The sequence below is a fragment of the Talaromyces proteolyticus genome (genome assembly GCF_021365285.1).
Source record: "Talaromyces proteolyticus strain PMI_201 chromosome Unknown BGW36scaffold_2, whole genome shotgun sequence".
NCBI classification, from domain to species: domain Eukaryota; kingdom Fungi; phylum Ascomycota; class Eurotiomycetes; order Eurotiales; family Trichocomaceae; genus Talaromyces; species Talaromyces proteolyticus.
In genome coordinates this window covers 3283695-3303646 of record NW_025764278.1, presented here as the reverse complement: position 1 = coordinate 3303646, position 19952 = coordinate 3283695, and the positions used below count along the sequence as shown (strand labels likewise).

Here is a 19952-nt window from a genome sequence, read left to right as displayed (position 1 = left end):
TGCACACATGTAAATCACAAAGTGGGCAACTTAAGCGAGCACGCAGCATGCAGACGGCCGAGCAGATGGATAGATCACGACAGATGCGATGCTTTTGAGCTACGGGCATGGAGGGAGGCGGTGACCTCACCGCCTGATCGATCCCTCTACCTAGTAGTAGGGTATGTATGCAAGGGTCCTTTATGTTTTTGGTTGAACATGGTTTTATGTCATCATCGGCTCAGCGCGTGAAGAAGAAGGCAGCACAGCCTAGTTGCGTCGTATACGGGGATTGATGAGCAAGAGGGGCATTTCATTTCCGGTGCGGGTCAGCCCTCTCGTATGCCCATCCACCAATTTAGGGCCAACGTTGCACCGCATCACTCCGCATCGTTCATGATAGTCTCGATCATGCGAGTATTCATGTCTCAACACGAAAACAGAGCTATCCCGTGTCTGAATGTTTCGGTTCATCCCTCATTTAACATTAATATACCCAGATTACACCGGACGCCACGCCTTCACTTTCCACCAGCGGACCGAATAATTTCCCAATAAGCGTGCTCGAGGGTAAAGTCTAGAACAACCCCCACATGATAAACAAATAAGCGGGACTTGAAGGACCAGCCGCGAACTCATCCACCCATCATCCAGCTCGCCACGATCCGGTGGAGACTTGAGGGGTCGTCGGGCTGCATGAAATTAGAGAGGTGCCATGCGGAGAGGAGAGGAATTGCGGTTTCTGGCAAATTCCTGCGTGGTCCTGACCTGGCGGGTTACTGTTAATCGTTTAGTTAGTTAGGATGGTACACTGTGCAGCATACACGTACGACAGTAAGTAAGTATCAAACAAGGACCAGGATGAAATCGGCAGTAACCTGCACCTGGCGCTTCACTCAGCACTGACGGCAGCCACGGTGGCCACGGTGGCCACGACAGGGAAGAGGAACTGAGGAACTGAGCTGTAGATAGCGGTGAGGCACGGCATAGATGTTGGCATAATGCCATTGACTGACTGACCCTGCAGGCATATGCCATACACTTACTCGGAGAGTCGATTAATGGTTGATTATTAGGGCTAGCGCGGCGAGCCAATCAGCGGCTGGCGGGGCTTGGCGGAACTTCGGAGATTTTACCAATAACATGGCCAATCACAGCCGTCTGTGGCGCCACCAGACCCTGGTTGTCCCACTTGGACCAACCTGCAACCCCGTTTTGCACAGTTTGCACATACCTCTATCTTTTTTCCCGCTATGCCTTGACTGCTATATACAGCATTCTGTTATTATTATTCTTCTGCTTCTTCTGTTGTGCTGCTATTATTTCCAGGATTCCCTGCCGGCCTTGGGCTGCCCTGCGACCGTGACCTGTACTCCGACTTTTCCCCTGCCTTTCGTTTTCGTTTTCTTTTTCGCCTTGCCGTGTTTACCCTGTGCTCGTGTTCTTTTCCTTTCTTATGCCCAAACCCCGGCCATCTTTGCAATGTCTAGGCTGTACTTTGTCCTGGCCCGTTGTTGCTACGGCGTCAGTGACACACGGTCTGTGCTGGACAAATAATGACACCCGACCACGATAACAACCATAATGCCATCGACATGAAATCTGAATAATGAGAAGGACAAAGGACGCTCCACCTCTCGTCAACTGAAACACTCGACCTGGCCGGTGGGGCGACGTTCTGGAACCTCTCAGAGTCTCTCATTGAAACAAACCTTCCTTTTCATATTTAATATTTAATTAACATTTGTTCCGATCCTCAGGCCTCTTATTGCGGGGTCTGCACCGCTGTCAACATGATGTGGATGAACCGCTGGATCAATGGGCGCTCTTATGGGATGAGTGGATTGCCGATGCGTCGAGACCTGACTGACTCATGGTAGCTCGAACCTTCTCGGACGGTGGCGTCGTCTACTACATACTTGCTGGTTACTGCATCCAGCCGTTCTGTTTCAAAGCTCCGATCGAATGAGTACTACTGTTCACATGTAACATGCAACGGTCGACGGTCTGTGAACTGTACGCACTTAAATAACCCTGACTCGGAGTTTTGTATCACAGTCCCCAGGTACATAATAGCCTCAGGCCCAGCTACATTTTCATGTAAATGCAGTCTTATCTGTACCTGTTCCATAGCATTTAATCTATTGTAGAAGACAACGTAATTTGTCTATTTAGTAAGAAAGGAGCAACACCAGTATTTGTTCGGTGCTTTGTCATATCGTCAGGTGCCTGCCTTCCTTCCACAGCCCCTAAAATATTATTAATAGTACCGTATATTCTCAGCATACTTACAACTACAAAGACCTTTCACAAAAGGCCATATGGGATCGATTCTTTGTGCCTGAAACCTATAAACGCCGTGTACGAGGACATACCATGGTGGCGCTGACCAGAATGGAGCTGATACTGACTACGACCCGCTATTGTAACTCGTCATAACAAGTAACACAGAACCGGTCTACATACTTATATCAAGCTCTATAGACATGAACCATAGCAAATGATACGTGACAAGGCCCTCGACTTCGGGCGGAGACATGCAGAGCTTCTAGAGCCGCATCCAGATCCCCTCGATAACTCGACTGTCGATGGTTTCCCTGGTGTCAAGTGCTACCGAAATTTAATCTACACTCTGCTCTTCCACACGCCTGTACTATCGAACTATATCGACGAGTATCACATAGCTGACTGTCCAGATAAAGCCAAAGGGTGCATGATTTGCAGGTTCCGGAATCTCGCAAAAAGGGTTTGGGCTCCGGGAAGGATACGTGATCATACGTTCAACTATGACACTGATAGGTTCTGGAGAGAGGCAATTGATCGTGTTTGGGATTGGGATATTCAGCAGGACACCCAGAAGTATATGCAAGCTTTACTTGACACTTTAAACAGAAACTGGTGGGCTGAATATAACCTCCAAAATGGGAATGAAATGGCTATGACCCTAGTACCGATGAATGGCTCAGGGGTCTTTTATCCCTAGAAGTGCATACATAAGGGCCTACCAGGAATGCTCACGTCGTTCACAATAGCCAGAGAATGTCTGGGTCTTGCGAGGAAACATGCCAAATAAAGACACTAACGATTTATCGCTAGGAGAAGCTCTCAAAATATACAAAGAAACAACTGCATCTGCTGAGAAATATGATTGTATGTTATGAAAAAAGTGACAGATCACGAGGTCTCCAAGCCGCTCAAAAGAGCGCCCCCGATTCTGCCCATTCAAATATCTCCAGGCTTGGATGAATCAAGGCGGCCCATTTCCAACGGCTCTTTCAGGTATCTAGAGGATCTCATGGCGGTTTCGAGCTGTGAAGACCCGATTTCGTCGCCACATAAGATTGAGCATACATTCTGTCGGCTACACGGAGTTATCATACGCCGCGGTAGTGGTGCAGATGCAGGCCATTTTTTTGGGAGCCTTTGAGCATCTTTGTGTGATTTGGGTGATGCATGATGACCAGCATATGTTTAATGGGGTAGCTGATAAGACTACCTTGCTCGATCAAAATGCAAATCATCAAGACGATGAAAGCAAGGTCTTCCTTCTAGCGTATCAAACACTGTTCAATCTCTCAGGCAATGTGGTTGAGCCGGGGCCTACGAAAATGGATCTATCGCAGAATAAGGGGGGTAAACGAGGACAAAATGCTACAGAAAATACTGCGAGCGAAACAGTGCCCCGGCGAATATGGGCGAATATGGGCGAATATGAACCAGCTGTCAAATAAACGAGGAAGGGAAGGTGCCGATCTGGATACATCAGAGCTGGTTGCTAAAATTCTCCAATATGAGTCTTTTATGTATACATAAGGATATAATCCTTGGCGATAACATATCGTAGGAAGGGAGTAACATATCATGGGAAAGCGAAAACATATAGTAAGGAGATGACAGAAAATATAACGGCGTCGGTAAGGAAGCCTAGGAGAAAGGTTCTCTCAGAGAGCCAGGCTGGATGGGATGCATCCATGAAATCTAGATCAGATAGAAAGAGGACGAGGTGTTGATAACTAGGAGTGATGTATCACTACGTCTGACTTTTTTTTTTTTTTTTTTTTTATACGCTGTTAGTTTGTAATTATTGTCGGCTCGTTCTAAGTATATTTGTATAGTTTTGGTTTATTCGATGCAAGCCGTTACTTACTAAGAAAGTTATCTCTTCTGTTTAACTCGGGTATATATAATCACATTTGACCTCGATTCAACACCAACAATATTTGAAGAACACTGAAATCTACAACCACATCGTCAGGCGACCATAACTCTACATAAACCAAACCACCTGCACCTAGAACACGCAATATAAAACTTCAATGACCAGTCCTAACAACATCACCTCTTCCCTAGACACAGCTCACCTCCTCTCACTTCTCACTACACAACTACGCTCTTTCACACCCCCCTCCAACAAAAATAATAATAACGACACAACCAACTTAATCCATCGACCCAACGCTACCAACTTAACCACCTTCCCCGACCCCGCCCACTTGCAGATCAAAAACCTACTGCTCACCCTCCACTGCCTATTTCCCAACGAACTCCTTCTCGCCCTCGACATTCTGGATCGAAGACTAATACGACGATACCAGCAATCCCGGAAAGACCCTGAAACAGACGAGCACAATGGAATAGAAGGGAGTAACGAGGTATTCTTCGTTCAGTCAAAAATCTCATCAACCTCTTCTAATACAACGAGGATGTACGAAGTTCGCCTTGATGCGTGGAATTGCTCGTGTTCTGCGTTTGCATTGAGTTGGGTTCAGAACCTATCCTTTTCTGATATTGATGCGGCCCATGATATAGAGGACGGTGCTGGACTGGAGGTGGATGGAAGCGGGCGGTTTGATGGGAAGTTGGTTCGAAGGGATGCCAAGGGAGCGCCGCCTGTGTGCAAGCATCTTCTAGCCTGTGTTTTAGGGACTGAGTGTCCTAATCTGTTTGGCGGTGGGATTGACACGAGTCAAGTTGGCGATGGGAATGGGTTGGCGGGTATGTGTGCTGGGTATGCGTCGTGATTTTAATATACCACCAGTGCTACGAGTTATGATTTGATATGCGAGATGTAATTATGTATGCGAGATATCTCTATGTAAGCTAGCTCGGCTGTGTAAACTACAGTAGAGTCGTGTCTTATGATCCCTTCTTCTTGTTCTTCTCCTTTGTCTCCTTTTCATCCTTCTGTTCCCCGTTGCTAGTGCCATTTTGTTTCCTGCTTTCTTCGTCTTTCTTTCCCTCCAGTTTCTCTTCTACTTCCTCTTGTTGCTGGCGGTTTTGAATCTTATTCTCAATCAAATCATGGAACGCCGTAATCGCGCGGATCAAGCTGCTGAGGTAGATAGACATGAGCTGGTCGTTTGTCTTAATGCTCATGGCGCGCGCGAGCTCGTTGTTCTCAAGTCCGACATCTCCCTTCTCACCGGCCTCGTTCGCGGATTTCGGCGTCGAGATGTTAGGAAGGAGGTTGAAGATATCCTGTAGATTGCCCAGGATAGCGTGGTTGACGGGGAGCTCATGATCAAGGACTTTTTGCAGGTACTGTCCGATATCACGCAGGCGGAGGTGCAGCCCCTGTAACGACTGGAGTTGGCCGGTGATTCTGTTGCTTAGCGTACCAATAGCTACATCACGAATCTATAGATTGTTTCATCAGTATCTGAGAATCTTCGTAGACAGTCGTGAACGTACATCGCGGAGTAAATGCTCAACACCGATTTCTTCTGCTTCCTCAGCCTCGATTATTGACGGAGTATGGACGAATGTCTTCGACGTGGTTGTGCCGTCCTGTAGACGCATTAGTCGGGCATTCTAGACACCGTTCAAGACCCAGTCTTACATCTTTGATCTCCTCCACTGCAAAATATGCGTCTGTCGGAACACCGACTTCCTTGGGCTGCACATCAATGATCACAAGTAGCGGGTTCGGGGTGTATCGCTTGAATAGCTCGTTGATCTCCAAGTCGGAGGCTCGCAGCTTCGGGCCTGAGTGGTACCACCCCACCAGTTTCTCTCGCGCATTGATTTTCTTGAACATGTCGTTCATCGACTCGACGAAATTGTGGTCCAAGAACCACACCGTGGGATCTTTCTCATCTTCCTCAAAGGGGACTGCAGCTTGAGTTAGCGGAATAGCGCCAACGCAGAAAGTCAACAAATGCATCATGTCCAGTCTGACGTACCAGCATAGCTATTCGACACCCTCACGTTTGAGCCATCATTTTGACCCAGGAGGACTCCCACCACCCGCTTTCGAGTGCCCTTGGCGGTTCGCCCATAGTGATCTGCGGCAGAAAGAAGGACGAGAGGAGCTACGGAGACGGTGCGTGTGACGAGGGACAGCGTCTCTGCCGTGGTGGCCGGCATTGCGAGGGAATGTCAAAGCAGAAGTATCGCAAGTATCGTACAGAGGAGACGAGAGCTCGAACAGGGAATGTAGTATATTATCGACGTGGGCGAGAATGGGTGGCAGCAGGTAGTAGTGAGTGATGTCCAGATGGAGCTTGAGCTGCTGCACTAATTAGTTAGTAGTAAGCTGCTTCATTGCGTTTCCACGGCCGCCTGCGCTAGCCACAGCCACAGCCACAGCAGGCCACGGCGCCTCAGGCACCTGTGGCGCAGTCCATGCCAGCCTTTTGTATAGGTTAGCAGTTACCATGCCCATGACTGTTGTTTTATTTACGCTTCTATACTGAGGATCGTATATGCAATAAAAAGTCTATCCCAAACAGTAAATAGGCTAGAATCGTTGTTGGCAGCTGTGGTAGGCTCTCTACTCAAGTATAGCACATTGACTCGGTTACATTAATTAATACAAAGGACGAATTGGATGATCGTGTTCGGTCTTTCGGACCAAATACCAAATAGTACTAGTAACCAAATCTGACAATATCGATTGCACATGCCAGCCCTACAGCAAGTAGCAATACTACAGAGTAAGTACTGGTCTGGTAGTAGTGCCGGCCCCCGAGGCTCGGGCATGCGGAGCCTGCCTCCCGCCCTGTTTTTCGCCGTTCTGCCGGCCGCTCGCCCAGAACGTCTTTCTGGTTTCTACTTGCTTCCTCTGACAGAGCTCGAGCAAGCCAGCTTTCTGCCTCGACCACTCCCACCGCCCGTCCATCTCCCCTTTGCGCCTTCTCTGAGAGTGCATTTGGCTTTGGTCGGCTCTCTTCCCCCTCCCCCAGTCGCAATGGCTCCCATCACCCAAGAGACCGTCGATGGTCTCAAGGACATCATCAACAAGCTCGAATCGCGCGTTGCCGATTTGGAGGGCCGCTTGCTCAATGACTCCAAGCCGAAATCAGTCTCCGAGCAGGTCCGCATCATTCTGATGGGACCTCCTGGTGCAGGTGCGTGCTGACGATGCTATTCGGCGCTTTTCACACTGTTAATCTCACATGCAATCTCTATAGGCAAGGGCACTCAGGCGCCGCGGATCAAGGATAAATACTGTGTGTGCCATTTGGTAAGAACGATATGGATATGCTGTGCCTTTTTGATAGATTGTGTCTGCTCTAACGGCTCTTTTATTCCAGGCTACCGGCGATATGCTTCGATCCCAGGTTGCAAAGAAGACGGCGTTGGGTAAGGAGGCAAAGAAGATTATGGATCAAGGCGGCTTAGTCAGTGATGAGATCATGGTTAATATGATCAAGAACGAGCTCGAAAGCAACCAGGAATGCAAGAATGGGTTAGTGTTAACATCTATCAAATATACCAAGTCAGATCAGCTAACAACCCGGCAGTTTCATTCTTGATGGCTTCCCACGCACTGTCGCCCAGGCTGAACGCTTGGACGAGATGCTTACTGACCGTCAACAGAAACTCCAACATGCCATTGAACTACAGATCGATGATGCATTGCTTGTTGCTCGTATCACTGGACGACTTGTCCACCCTGCTTCTGGACGATCATACCATAAAATCTTCAATCCACCAAAGGCTGACATGAAGGATGATGTAACTGGAGAGCCTCTTATTCAACGTTCTGATGACAACGCCGATACTCTCAAGAAGCGATTGGCCACATATCACGCCCAGACATCGCCGGTGGTCGACTACTATAAGAAGACTGGAATTTGGCAAGGAATCGATGCCAGCCAGGAACCTGGTCAAGTCTGGAAGAGCCTGCTTGGTGTTCTCCACGGTCAAAAGAGCTCAAGTATCCTGAGCAAAGTCGGCCTGTCTAAATAGACGCTATGAAAGCGACGTTTTTGTTGGTAGTACGTGGCCCAGTCTATTGTGGGCAGATTGCATAGATTCTGCGATTATACACCACTACGTTGTTACAAATATGCTCATGACTGTCTAATGCGGAGAAAAGTTCTATATCACTGCTTTTTTGGCCTGGCTTTGTTGGTCTGGTGTTGAATACTGGAAGGAGTATCGGCAGTGAATACTCTCACCTGGTTTCTACTTCAACCCGCTCCTAGTTGTATAGTAATGTACTGTACTTTCCTGCCATTCTAGATGAGTTCACATATTTTTTAGTCCCTTACCTTGACATCCCGCCAGTCCGTAACAGCACCCCTTTTATCGAAGGAATATAGATTTAGATTTAGATGTAATTTTCACTTTCAACTAGTACATCAATTACTTGTCTATCAGATAGACCCCTCAAATAACCTGAAAAGTTACAGTTTGATCGGATACTCGGTCGACTCAATCTTCTCTGGATAGACAAGACCATTCTGTTTACGCACTTCATCCATCACCTCCATAATGACAATACTCTCCTCCCACGACATCCCCTCACTCTCGAGCTTCCCATCACGCACGCATCGAGCAACCTCATCGGCTTCCCAGTACATACCGTGACCATTCGCCGGGAACGGGTTCTCAATCTCTCGGATTTTGACGGGAGTATCTCCTTGTTTCTTAGGGATCACCCGGTAGCGTGGTGGCCTGAATGCCGGTCCATCAACCTGGATCTCACCTTTGGTTCCTTGAATGCGAATCGCAGGTCGTGCGGAGTTCTCCTTGTCCGGATTGCTGTCGACAGTCAGGGATGTCATGGCAACTGCATGAGATGTTCGGTTGGGAAGATTGGATGGCGTTGTCGTTGGGAAGGTAATTAACATTGTCGTACTCTCATCTGCACCAGTGACGGCATGTTTGGCCATGGTAGACGCAATCGACGATGGGGCCTTACGCTGAGAGGGCGGTAAAGTGTGATAGAGAGTCTGGAAAACCCAAGTGAGAGAATAAATACCCACTAGACATACATCAGTATACCTGCCACAACAAAAATCGAACGAGTGCGTACAGTCAAGTAGAGCTCCACCAGCAAGATCCAAATTGACCATACGATGACTAGGATCCCAGTCAGGATCACCAGTGCTATTATCCGCCGTAACACGAAGCACTTCACCGATCTCACCTTTTTGAATGAGAGATCGAACCTCTACACTCAGCGGGAAGTATCGGGTCCAGACAGCCTCCATCAAGAAGAGGTTTTTCTTCCTAGCCAGGTCAACGAGGATCTTTGCCTGTGCGGCATTGACCGTAAACGCCTTTTCGCAGAGTACGTGCTTGCCGGCTTCTAATGCCAGTCTTGCGTTCTGGTAGTGATGGGAGTGCGGGGTAGCTACGTAGATTATATCAACATTGGGATCGTTGACGAGCTCGTGGTACGATCCATATGCAGCTGGGTTTCCGGGGATGTTGATTTCTGTAATGAACTGTTCAGCCCTCGCTTTTGACGATGATGAAGCGACGGCCGTCACGGTGTGAGTGACGTCCTCTGCGCCGCGGGCTTTGGAGTCTTTGAGCAGATCTTTGACAAAAGCTATCCACTAATATCAGCACAGACTATTATCATATACCGTAGAAATAAAACAAAAGAACTTACTTTTCGCAATTCCGCCAGTGGCTATGTTGGTGATTTACACGTTAGCACCACCGAGACTGCTCTGGATGGATGAGAGGTCTTACCAAGAATGCCCCATTTTGCGTTGTAGGCCATTGTATTTATGACGTTTTTCTTCAGCAATGTAAGACGAAAAAGATGAACAAAGGGAATGCTATTCTAATCATAATACAACCAACGGAAAGGATTTTCTGAATGGTAAAGATAAGGGGAATAGAATGGGGGTGTTATTATTAATGTTTTTTAAGAACTGAGATGTTTCCCCGCAGCAAAATAGGGTTGGGAGGGGATAGGGTTATGTCATACTTTATATTTAGGCTAATCTCTGAGTCTCTGAACAAAGAGATTATTCTCGAATTGTTTTAATTTGATTGAACTGATTAGAAACATGTTCATTGAACAAGCAAAGTGTCCTACCAGGCGATATGCATTGGGGAAATACAATGTAGACTTCGATGATGGTATCAAACACATCTGCCAGTCTGTTCACATGCTAAATCGCCTCACTATTCTATGGAGAATGACAACTGTGAATAATGCACTACATCATTCATAAACGGCATGATATCTGTGATATACGTCGAATCGCTATTTTGTGAAGTGCAACATCTAAACACGTGCTATGCAGGCTTGTAAAGATAAATAATACATCCAGAGTAGAATATATGTTAGAATATATTGAAAAATCGAATACATGATCATGATGGCTCTGTCTTGATCCGCACTTTTTGCTCAGGTGAATCCGTGTCCTGCACACCATGTCAGCATCTTCGTCACCATCGAAGCCTAATTGCAACCTACCTCAGCCTTTCGCTTCCCCAAAATAGAATCGGGGGTGCCGGTACGTCCTGAAGACGTCTCGGTACGGCTGGCAGGAGCTTCTTTAGTGACCTCAGCATAGCAACTGGCGTGGTACACGCGATTGTTCACTTTAATCGCATCTTGCCAAATCCAATCCTGTACATCTTCCGACCATGTTGACTCGAATTTCTCCTGGCAGATAGGACACGGAGCATTGCGTAGAGTCACATCATTCGGCGCGCGGAGCCACTGCTTCTGAGGCTGCTTCTTTGCAGCATCTTCCTCAGCTGTTGAGCTACTACCGCCAGGTCCATTGCCATCAAGGCCGCTGTCGTCATCGAACTCTCTCGATTTAATCCAGTCCTATTAGAACTGTTAGTGTATATATATATATTCATAACGGTTAACGGCTATCGACGTACCCTTTCATCCACATACCAACTCCTATTCTGTCCACGTCTTGTAGCCTCAGTCATTCGCTGATTTGTCTTAAAATGCCAATCTAAATGGCGGGCTTTCTGTGTCTTTCCTTCATCGGTGGTGGGGAAGCGGCGGCCACAAGTGCCGCATTTGTTACTCTTCGCATCGTAAAGACTGTTGATAAGAACTGGTCGAGGACTGGAATGTTTCATGAGATTTATGCTGATGATAAGCACTTACGGTGGTCTACTCACATTTTGATAGAAGCCGTACTTAAATGCACGTTTATATTGACATCGGTAGCGTTTTGTGGCGTGGGAACTGGAGGAGTATATGTAACCTGTCCGGGGACAATAAAAGGGAGATTGAAGGAAGTAGTTGAAGGTGGAGTCCCTGTTATTGGGACAGGGGGAAGAAGGCCACGAGCCCTCAAAGATGCAATAAGAGGGTTTTCTGATGGAGCATGTGTGGCGGATGCAGGTTGTGGGGTGCTGGCAGGTTGTGCTTGAGAAAGAAGACCAGAAACTACTGGTGGTGGGGTAGGCTGTTGGCGATTTGCTGTTGTTTTGAGCAAATTTGCAAGGGTTCCAGGGTTAAGTAATGCTGCTAAGTTTGGCTGAGGCATAGATTGTTGAATAGGTTGTGAAGGCGGAATTGAAACAGTTGGAGGTGGGACAGGAGAATTGGTATAAGGAGGGACGGTAGGAAGATTGGGTGCTGGTTGAAATATGGGCTTTGACGATGGTGCTAGAGTTGATACACGGTCTCGAACAAGCCTTAGCTGCTCTGGAGGAAGTTGCTGACGTTGTAAAATTCCTTGAAGGTCCAACAAAGCCTTGAGACGTTCCTGAATTGCAAAGTCAAGAGGATTGGTAGCGAAGTCAGACCGCGCACTTAGAATCAGATTTTCAATGTCCCGATGTAATGTGCCCAAGTCGACATCCTGAGATGGTTGGGGTGTGTGCGAATGTCTGCCTGGATACGCTTCTCCCTAATATTTTGTCAGACGGTTTTTGGCCTCATGAAAAAAATTGAGATACTGCTCGTACTTGCGTTTGAGCACTTACATTCGGTCCATAGGGAGATGGAGAACCTGTCCTAGCTGTAGGTGGATATCGAGGATTTGCAGCTTGCGGTGGAGTTGGAGTATGTGTCCAACTAGGCGGTGTTGTAGTACCGCGTCCGCGACCAAGGACATCTGGTGGCTGACTTCGCTGCTGTTGTTGGAGAGCAGCAGTTCGCGCCTTGATGAGCGCGTTCTCAATGCCTCTGGTGATCTCAGTTGGAAAAACAGGCCGAGGGTCTAAAGAACCAGGTACGGGCTCTTTCCAAGTCCTCAGCATCTCATCTAACTTCCGTCTCGTTTGCTGATCAACCAATGTATATGCATTCATGAAAGTCTGATAGAGATTTCGGCCCAAAAATAAAGTGTAGGGTGTTCCTACATTCTTCACAACACTGTCGACTACATAGAGGGCTGGAAGTTTCTGCGCAGGCGGGGTCTACCAAAGCAACAATTAGAGCTTCTTCCTCGAAATGTAAAACTACAAAAGCCGGCAGCGTAATGACAAAGACAAGCCATCTTGTGTAGATCAAAGAGACAAATATTTGAACAGGCAGAAGCCCACATCTATAATTGCAAAGCCACATGGTGGAGAAGGAAGACCTACCGTTCGGATATGATTCTCCAGGACTCGTGAGATAGCCATGGCATGTTCTGTATTCTCCTTAGCTATGACAGTTAAATTGCTGATCTGGAACCTGTCATTGGTTGTTAGATCTTCAAGGGAATTTTTGTAGTCCTCGGCGACTTCATCCGATGGAAGCCCTGAAGACATGATGCGAGGATAAGTGTGTATAATGAGGGATGTGAGACGGAAGGTATGAGGAAGAGGGGAAACAAAGCTCCCACTCAGATAGACTAAGGTTCCCCGGATAGGAAACGTAATCCACGTTTTTCAAACAATTCTTTTTATCTTCCTTTTTTTCTCTTTGTTTTCTTCAAAATGAGCTTTTTCTCCTTGAAAGGTAGGTCGTTACTCTTTTGTTTCTTGATGGCTTCCACTTCGGTCCTTTGTGCTCCTGTTAACCGATATTTTTTCTAAACCATGAGTCCAACTGGGAAAGAGAAATATTTGGTCACGATAGACCTCCAAAAGATAGAATTCTGATTGTTTTTGACGTGCCTTGGCTTCAGATAATCTTTCGGAAGTGCAGTATGTGGAATGAACAGGTTTTGTAAAATGCTTGCTAGCTACCTTCGCTAGAGTGAGAAACAGATTATGAACCCCCACCCAACTTGATTAACAAGAGAAACTGAAAGCCTCCAGACAATCGTCCTACCCCAAAGACCACCAAAATTATTGCCTTATCAACACTGCGTACTAGAACGATTCCTCAGGGAGCAGGACGTATAGGGAAAGGACACGCGAAAGTTTCAAGACTGGATGGAGTTAATTAGGTTGATGCACGCTGAAATGCACAGAAAACAGAAGAAAGGAAAAGAGGGGAGTGACGAAGAAGACAAGACAGCGACGGACGGGAATTAAAAAGAGAAAACTCTGTTGATCGTTGAGAGCCAGAAGAGAAGGTAATTAGAGAGGATCGTATCATGGTTGATCGCATCGACGGAAGTCGGGCCGCTGCTGAGTCATCTTCATGCCTCAGGCAGCCGCCGGAAGTTTGCGTCGACCAGTGACGTAGCAGCCGCCACTTCGGACTAGGTAGTAAGTACTTATCGTATCACGCAAGTTCCATCATTGTCGTGACCATCGAGCTCTGCGTTGTTTGCAGCATCCTTAGACACATCTCTTGTTATCCTGTGACCAGACGGTCTATTCAGACATAGCAATTATACTCCATCCTGCAACTATAACAGACATGAAGCTGTCTCACTATCTTTTCGTTTTCACCTTTGGGCTCTTGCAAGTAGCCCTTGCAGTCCAACCACAGAAGTCTGTTGTCATCACTTTCCCCGACAATACCCCAGACTCAGTCTTGAATGATGCAAAGAGGACGATTACTGATGCTGTGAGTATTATATAAACATTGCCCTCTTAACAAGACATGCTAATGGTTTGCTCAGGGCGGTTGGATCACTCACGAATATAGTAAGTCTTGCCACTACCTGTTCATACTCAACCTTGCTAACATATTCATCCAGACCTGATCAAGTATGCTACTAGAGGTCGGCGATATTCAGATTAATAAACACTAACGAAATCAACAGAGGTTTTGCCGCGAAAGCTACCACCAACGCACTTCAGACTATATCTACTTCGTCTACCGCTTTTCTCCCCGTCATCGAAGAAGATAAAGTCGTAAGCGCTAGTGGTGATTTTGTTGGGGAGTAGGAATTTTGGATCGTTCCGCAATTGCTGAAACGTTCGAGTGCCTGGCGCATTACGATGCTTTAGTGATGCTGGTATCAAGACTTTACCAGGCGCTGCTTTGGGAAAGGCAAACGTCTTTTGTATGGTTGCTGTAAATATGGATTATTGATTAGGGTATTGGTTTCTATGTGCATATCATTTTGGGACGGGGCGACTTCTTTGAGGTTGTGGCGCACGGTTTTTATTCTTTAATAATGTAATTCGTTTCAATGACTCACCTATGCAAAGCGCCTAGCAATGACAATGGACTTCAGTCATACCAAAAGTGACTACTACAAATATACAAACGTTGGTCATTTAAAAAAGCTAATATAACGCAGTTTTGAAGAGTAACTATAAATGCCTGTCATACTTTTGATATAGTATTCTATTCGTTCAATTTTGGGTTTCACTATATTCATTACATGATGCTTCTGTTAAGCCACATTGCACGTGTTGAAATCATTTCAATTACATCACTTGTTTTATTACATAGCATCATACATGAGATGAAGCTTATGAGCTTTGAGGGGCAGCGGCTTGCACTAACAGCTCCTAGGCTGCATTTTATCCGAACGCGGGCCCATGGGTGCCTCCGCGTTCTTAACGCGACTATAGCACACACGACCTCCTCGACGCAGTTCCTTGACAGCCCATTTTTGTTAGCCATATCCATCATGATACAATTGTTCCATTAATCAACGAGTGCTCAAGTTCCGATTTCCATGATATGCGGAGCTTTTGTGTTTACTTTAGTCGATCGTCAATATGACTTCTGAACACAGTGTCGCCAAGGTGCTACTCGAATGGATCAACAGCTTCTCGTTGGGTAAGACGATTCGGAATGCAGACGAATTGACGGACGGAATCATACTCTGGGAAATACTACAGGACATTGACCCTCAGCATTTCTTGGACGAATTACCGGACCGAAACCCGTCTGACCATTGGGTTACTAGATGGCAGAACCTCAAGCACCTCCATAAGCTCTTGACCAGTTATATTCGCAAGCAGAATGACGATGAAGTGCCTCCTGGACTCGACCCATCGCCCGATTTGAAAGCAATCGCCGAAGCGAACTCGCTGAAGGAAACAAACAAGCTCCTGAAATTGATCCTGATTGCAGCTATTAGTTCTGCGAACGCAGAAATGTACGTTACAACACTGCAGAGCTTGAGTACTCCGACGCAGGAGGGATTGAAGGATATTATCCAAGAAGCTCATAATACCCAGCATGAAGACTCTTCGGGGGAAGAGGAAGTGAAGGATGGCGCGGCTAAGCGTGACCACACAGTCGACCCAGAGCTGCGATTTGAAGAGCGAGTTGGAAAAGTTCTTGCAGAGAATGATAAGCTAGCGAGTGAGAAAAAAGAGATGGAAAAGGCCCTGGAGGATTTACATAATCGCCTGGCCCGTCTTCAAGAAAATAATGATACTCTACAAACACGCCTGACCTCAACGGAGGATAGACTGGTTACACTCAAATCAGGGAAAGGTGACGTGGGATTTAGTGCGAAGGCCCTGGAAAGCAAATCACGCCAGCAAGAGGAGCTCATTGCCAACCAGGAGGCCAAGCTTTCTACAGCCCAGGATGAGATTGATAGTCTGAAAATGTCACTGGAGACTATGCGAATCAAGACGCAACGCTTCCAGAAGTTACAGGATGATTACGATGAACTGAAGACTGAGAGAGATCAATTGACCCGGAAAGCAAATGCGGCAGAGAAATACCGACAAAAACTTCAGGCCAGCCAAGACTTTGAGAAAGAGAACCAGGCGCTCAAAACCCAAGTCACAGATCTTCAACAACAGCTTAAGGATGCGGACTCAAACCAACGCCGATCTTCTGAACGGGACGTTGAATTGGAGGAATATAGGCGCGTCTTGCCACGTATCGAGCAAGACCGTCACGAGATCCAGAGTCTTAAAAAGCAACTGGAGTTCAACAATCATGCTCTCACTGAACGCCTTCAAAGTGCAGAAGAACAAAGAGACCGAGATGAGGCATTGATCAGCGAACTGCGAGAACGGATCCGAGAATTAGAAGGTCCTCCTGGTAGTCCTTCACTTACGCCTGGAAATACAACTCCAAGGCCACAAGGCACACTACAAAAGGACTTGGAAGATATCGGAACGAGAGAAACACAGTTGTAAGTGGACTTATTGTTAATGCATACATGCCAGAATACTGACTCTTGCAGGAAATCGGAGAATGAAGAACTGAAGAAAGAGGTGGAAAAATTGAAGACAACCCCCAACTCAGTAAGCAGTGGCCTCCTCTCTACGAAATGCAGATTGCTAACAATATTATAGCTTGGATCGAACCTCGAGGCATACTCTGAAAACTTGGTGCTGACGGCACAGTTGGCGCAAGCCAAATCAACGCAAAGGTGAGCTAGAATTGCAATAATCTGGTTTGTGATAACGCTAAGCATTCAGTAGTGAGGAATATTGGAAATTATACGATCAATACGCAGAAGTGCGGCAGAAGCTTGCAGATTCTGAAGATGTTATCGATGCTACTAAAAGACTACTTGAGGATGCGAAATCAGAGCGTAGGTTGTGAACTTTTTTTGATTTGTAATGATGCTGACATATGTGATAGTGGGACTTGTTGGCAAAGAAAAGATCGATATGATCACTGAAGTCAAGGATTCTAATTCCTCAGAAATCTCCAAAGTTCGCGCAGACTGGGATGAGCTTTTACATAAGATTCACCATCTTGAGGCTGAAATAGATGCATCTCAGGCTCTTGTGAGAGACGTTTGCGCTGAACGTGAGGAGCTGCGCACATTGCTGGACGACAAGCAGGGCAAAATCCACAGCGAAGATGAGGCCTCTATCAAGGAAATGCAGGCACTTCTCGCAGAGTTTGGTGCTCAAACCAATACCGACGATCCTAACGCCGCTTCGAAGTCGGCTATTGAGCTTTTGAAACATTTCGCGGAAGTCACAGAAAAGAGTGCAGAGAGGCTTGCAAAGAGGGCTGAAGTAGGTGATTCAAATTGTGTTCAACTTTCCTGGCTAATTATGTGTTGTAGTACATTGAACAACAAAAGGAGTTTATTAAGACACTCCAAGACCGAATTAAAAACATGGAAGAATCAAATACAGAGGACAGTATATCTAAACAGCGTGAGGTAAGTGATTCTTCCAGAATTAGCAATATTCGCTCCGTTGACACCAGAATCAGAATGAACTCCAGGATATCATTCACCGACAATCTCGAGAAATCTCTCTTATTTGTTCTGCGTGGTACGACCTTCAAGGGCGCCTACAACACAGTAACGTCAGCGTTTCGCGTTACCGCCAACCTGCATCCATAGGCACTGGCGGTGGAGTGGATTCGCAAAGAGGATGGCTTGCAAAGCAAAGGAGCCTTGTTTCCAACGCAAGCACTCCTAGATAGAATGCGTTCATGCAGTTCGCAGGTAATGTTCATCTGTCATGCGCTCGAAATAGAAATGGTTTAGCATTTTACACCAGTTCACATATTGCCATTGATTGTTCATTGTGCTTTTCCCCTTGCATTGAAATAATTAGATTGTATGATGAGTATATACACCTGTTTCCAACAATCAATATTGATATTCTCAGGCAATTGCTTGTTGATGGATGAGTTTTGCTGTTTTTATGACTGACTTATACCCATGTATATTTGAGATTCTGGCTTTCTAACATTTGAGGAAGCAATGACATATACCCACTTGATATACTGTACATACCCTCATGTTTCTTACTGTTGAGCTTTGTATATTGCTTGTTTGTCCGTTGAATATATACATACGTGTAATTACCTCGTTAGATTGAAGAACATATCTAGGTGCCATTAATATACAATTTTTTAAGAGATACAAGAGTCCAACAGCAACACGGCTAAATGCGAAACCAAAAGAGGGCGTAATCATGCCCACTGCCGAGGATGCTTTAGAACATCTAATAATTCCCGTTCCCGAGCAGTCTCTTCGACATCAACTAGCCCCTCATCGGCAGCAGCTGCCTCAGTTCTTGTTCCTGAAACAGGATCCATATATACCCAGCTCGCTGTTCGAGGCAAGCTCATCAGAATACTCTCCACCCGAGCGTTGGGGGTTCGTAGACCGAAACTAGTACCACGGTCATAGACCAGGTTGAATTCAACGTATCGACCTCGTCGGAGCTGTTGCCACTCTTTCTGTTTTTCCGTGTAAGGCATGTCCTTTCGTCGCTCTAGAATAGGGACGTAAGAAGGGAGGAATGAACCTAAAGCATCGCTGACGAAGGAGAAGAGAGTCTCCTGCGGGTTTTGAGACGACGATGATGTTTGTAGGAAGTCGGCGTCGAGGTCATCGAAGAAAATACCACCGACTCCTCTCGCTTCGCCTCGATGTGGAATGTAGAAGTATTTATCGCACCAGGTCTTGAATTTCGGGTAGTAGGTGGAATCGTGGCGATCGCAGGCTTCTTTGATTGTCTGGTGGAAGTGCGTGCAATCTTCGGGGAAAAGATAAGATGGAGTTAAATCGGTACCTCCGCCGAACCACCAGTTTCTATCTCCATTGATTGGATCCTTTGGATCAGAGGTTTCAAAGTAGCGGTAATTCAAATGCACCGTTGGTGCGTTGGGATTATGAGGGTGCAACACGAGCGATAGACCGGCAGCGAAGAAGCTCAAAGATTCCACGTCTGAGCCAACAAATGATTTGTGATCGGCACGCATTTTCTCAATTGCTGGTCGAGGCAATTCACCATATACAACCGAAACGTTCACTCCGGCCTTTTCGAAAACATTTCCATCTTGAAGCACACACGAGATTCCTCCGCCACCATTGGGGCGTGTCCACGTGTCGGCGCGGAAATCCTTACCGTCAATTCTGCTCAGCTCTTCTGTGATCTTCTTCTGTTGGTCTTTGATCAATTTTTCCATTCGCAAGCGCATTGGAGACGCTTCGTTGATCTTAGACTGGCGTTTCAAGGCCTCGTCGATTTCTGCAATCGTTGGAGCTTCGGTCTCGGTCACATTCTCCGTTATCTATTGCATATTTCAGTCAGCGTCCTTCTTCAGTAGTCAACGGCCCTGTTCTGCTCTTTAACGCACCATAGAGTAAATCAATGCGCCGATAAATGGAACGCCGATCGCGAGGCGAAGATAGGGCCGCCAAATCACGTATTGCTGCTCGGATCCTTTCTTTGAGCTGTAGTACCGCAGATTCTGTCTCTTGAACAGATAGGAAGAGGTTTCCTTTCGTATGCTTGAACGAGCAATTGATCTCATCAGTGGCATCCAAGCCCGAGGGAGTGCCATGGTGTAGAAATGACCGCCGCCGAGGAGAAAGAAAAGAAGGGAGGCTTTATTGAAATTAAATCACATTAACGCATAAGGTGGAAATGGATTCAACAGCGCTCTCTATTCTCTAATAAGAAAAGCAAGCCACTGCCATTGGAGAACACTTGATCGCATCAGCTCACGCCGGGAACCGGGTTGCCGCATTGGAAATTGAACTGGTGATGCTTAAATCTAGTTAGTCATAGTA

General features: G+C 46.5%; 9 protein-coding genes across 9 annotated transcripts; 5 read left to right on the top strand and 4 right to left on the bottom strand.

The window, feature by feature from the left end:
• Window positions 1-2265: 2265 nt before the first annotated feature.
• BGW36DRAFT_100268 (uncharacterized protein) lies at window positions 2266-3170 on the top strand. Its single transcript, XM_046209153.1, has 2 exons — window positions 2266-2404; window positions 2464-3170. The coding sequence occupies exon 2, from the start codon at window positions 2480-2482 to the stop codon at window positions 2960-2962; it is 483 nt and encodes a 160-aa protein (XP_046077286.1). The 5' UTR covers window positions 2266-2404; window positions 2464-2479; the 3' UTR covers window positions 2963-3170.
• A 1125-nt stretch (window positions 3171-4295) lies between these two features.
• BGW36DRAFT_423788 (uncharacterized protein) lies at window positions 4296-5000 on the top strand (the record flags this gene model as incomplete). The annotated part of the gene is made up of 1 exon (XM_046219875.1): window positions 4296-5000. The coding sequence occupies one exon, from the start codon at window positions 4296-4298 to the stop codon at window positions 4998-5000; it is 705 nt and encodes a 234-aa protein (XP_046077285.1).
• A 115-nt stretch (window positions 5001-5115) lies between these two features.
• Window positions 5116-6345, bottom strand: BGW36DRAFT_355636 (putative 26S proteasome regulatory particle subunit Rpn8; the record flags this gene model as incomplete). Its single annotated transcript, XM_046213666.1, has 4 exons — window positions 5116-5616; window positions 5671-5766; window positions 5819-6090; window positions 6162-6345. 4 exons carry the CDS (start codon window positions 6343-6345, stop codon window positions 5116-5118), a joined length of 1053 nt encoding a protein of 350 aa, XP_046077284.1.
• An 823-nt stretch (window positions 6346-7168) lies between these two features.
• Window positions 7169-8172, top strand: BGW36DRAFT_287350 (adenylate kinase 1; the record flags this gene model as incomplete). Its single annotated transcript, XM_046210501.1, has 4 exons — window positions 7169-7328; window positions 7392-7444; window positions 7515-7669; window positions 7725-8172. 4 exons carry the CDS (start codon window positions 7169-7171, stop codon window positions 8170-8172), a joined length of 816 nt encoding a protein of 271 aa, XP_046077283.1.
• Window positions 8173-8612: 440 nt separating this feature from the next.
• Window positions 8613-9943, bottom strand: BGW36DRAFT_355634 (putative dimeric dihydrodiol dehydrogenase; the record flags this gene model as incomplete). Its single annotated transcript, XM_046213665.1, has 4 exons — window positions 8613-9193; window positions 9245-9766; window positions 9830-9850; window positions 9913-9943. 4 exons carry the CDS (start codon window positions 9941-9943, stop codon window positions 8613-8615), a joined length of 1155 nt encoding a protein of 384 aa, XP_046077282.1.
• Window positions 9944-10545: 602 nt separating this feature from the next.
• Window positions 10546-12906, bottom strand: BGW36DRAFT_394383 (putative mRNA cleavage factor complex component Pcf11; the record flags this gene model as incomplete). Its single annotated transcript, XM_046217911.1, has 6 exons — window positions 10546-10596; window positions 10649-11011; window positions 11071-11266; window positions 11323-12059; window positions 12136-12570; window positions 12739-12906. 6 exons carry the CDS (start codon window positions 12904-12906, stop codon window positions 10546-10548), a joined length of 1950 nt encoding a protein of 649 aa, XP_046077281.1.
• A 763-nt stretch (window positions 12907-13669) lies between these two features.
• BGW36DRAFT_370982 (uncharacterized protein) lies at window positions 13670-14725 on the top strand. The gene is made up of 4 exons (XM_046215308.1): window positions 13670-14098; window positions 14154-14178; window positions 14232-14241; window positions 14298-14725. Exons 1-4 carry the CDS (start codon window positions 13949-13951, stop codon window positions 14419-14421), a joined length of 309 nt encoding a protein of 102 aa, XP_046077280.1. The 5' UTR covers window positions 13670-13948; the 3' UTR covers window positions 14422-14725.
• A 482-nt stretch (window positions 14726-15207) lies between these two features.
• BGW36DRAFT_394381 (putative microtubule binding protein HOOK3) lies at window positions 15208-17848 on the top strand (the record flags this gene model as incomplete). The annotated part of the gene is made up of 7 exons (XM_046217910.1): window positions 15208-16589; window positions 16641-16701; window positions 16753-16829; window positions 16882-16994; window positions 17045-17430; window positions 17481-17579; window positions 17627-17848. 7 exons carry the CDS (start codon window positions 15208-15210, stop codon window positions 17846-17848), a joined length of 2340 nt encoding a protein of 779 aa, XP_046077279.1.
• Window positions 17849-18213: 365 nt separating this feature from the next.
• Window positions 18214-19935, bottom strand: BGW36DRAFT_370980 (putative coproporphyrinogen III oxidase). The gene is made up of 2 exons (XM_046215307.1): window positions 19517-19935; window positions 18214-19450 (listed from the first exon to the last, which is right to left on the bottom strand). The coding sequence occupies exons 1-2, from the start codon at window positions 19721-19723 to the stop codon at window positions 18344-18346; spliced, it is 1314 nt and encodes a 437-aa protein (XP_046077278.1). The 5' UTR covers window positions 19724-19935; the 3' UTR covers window positions 18214-18343.
• Between the last annotated feature and the right edge of the window lie 17 nt (window positions 19936-19952).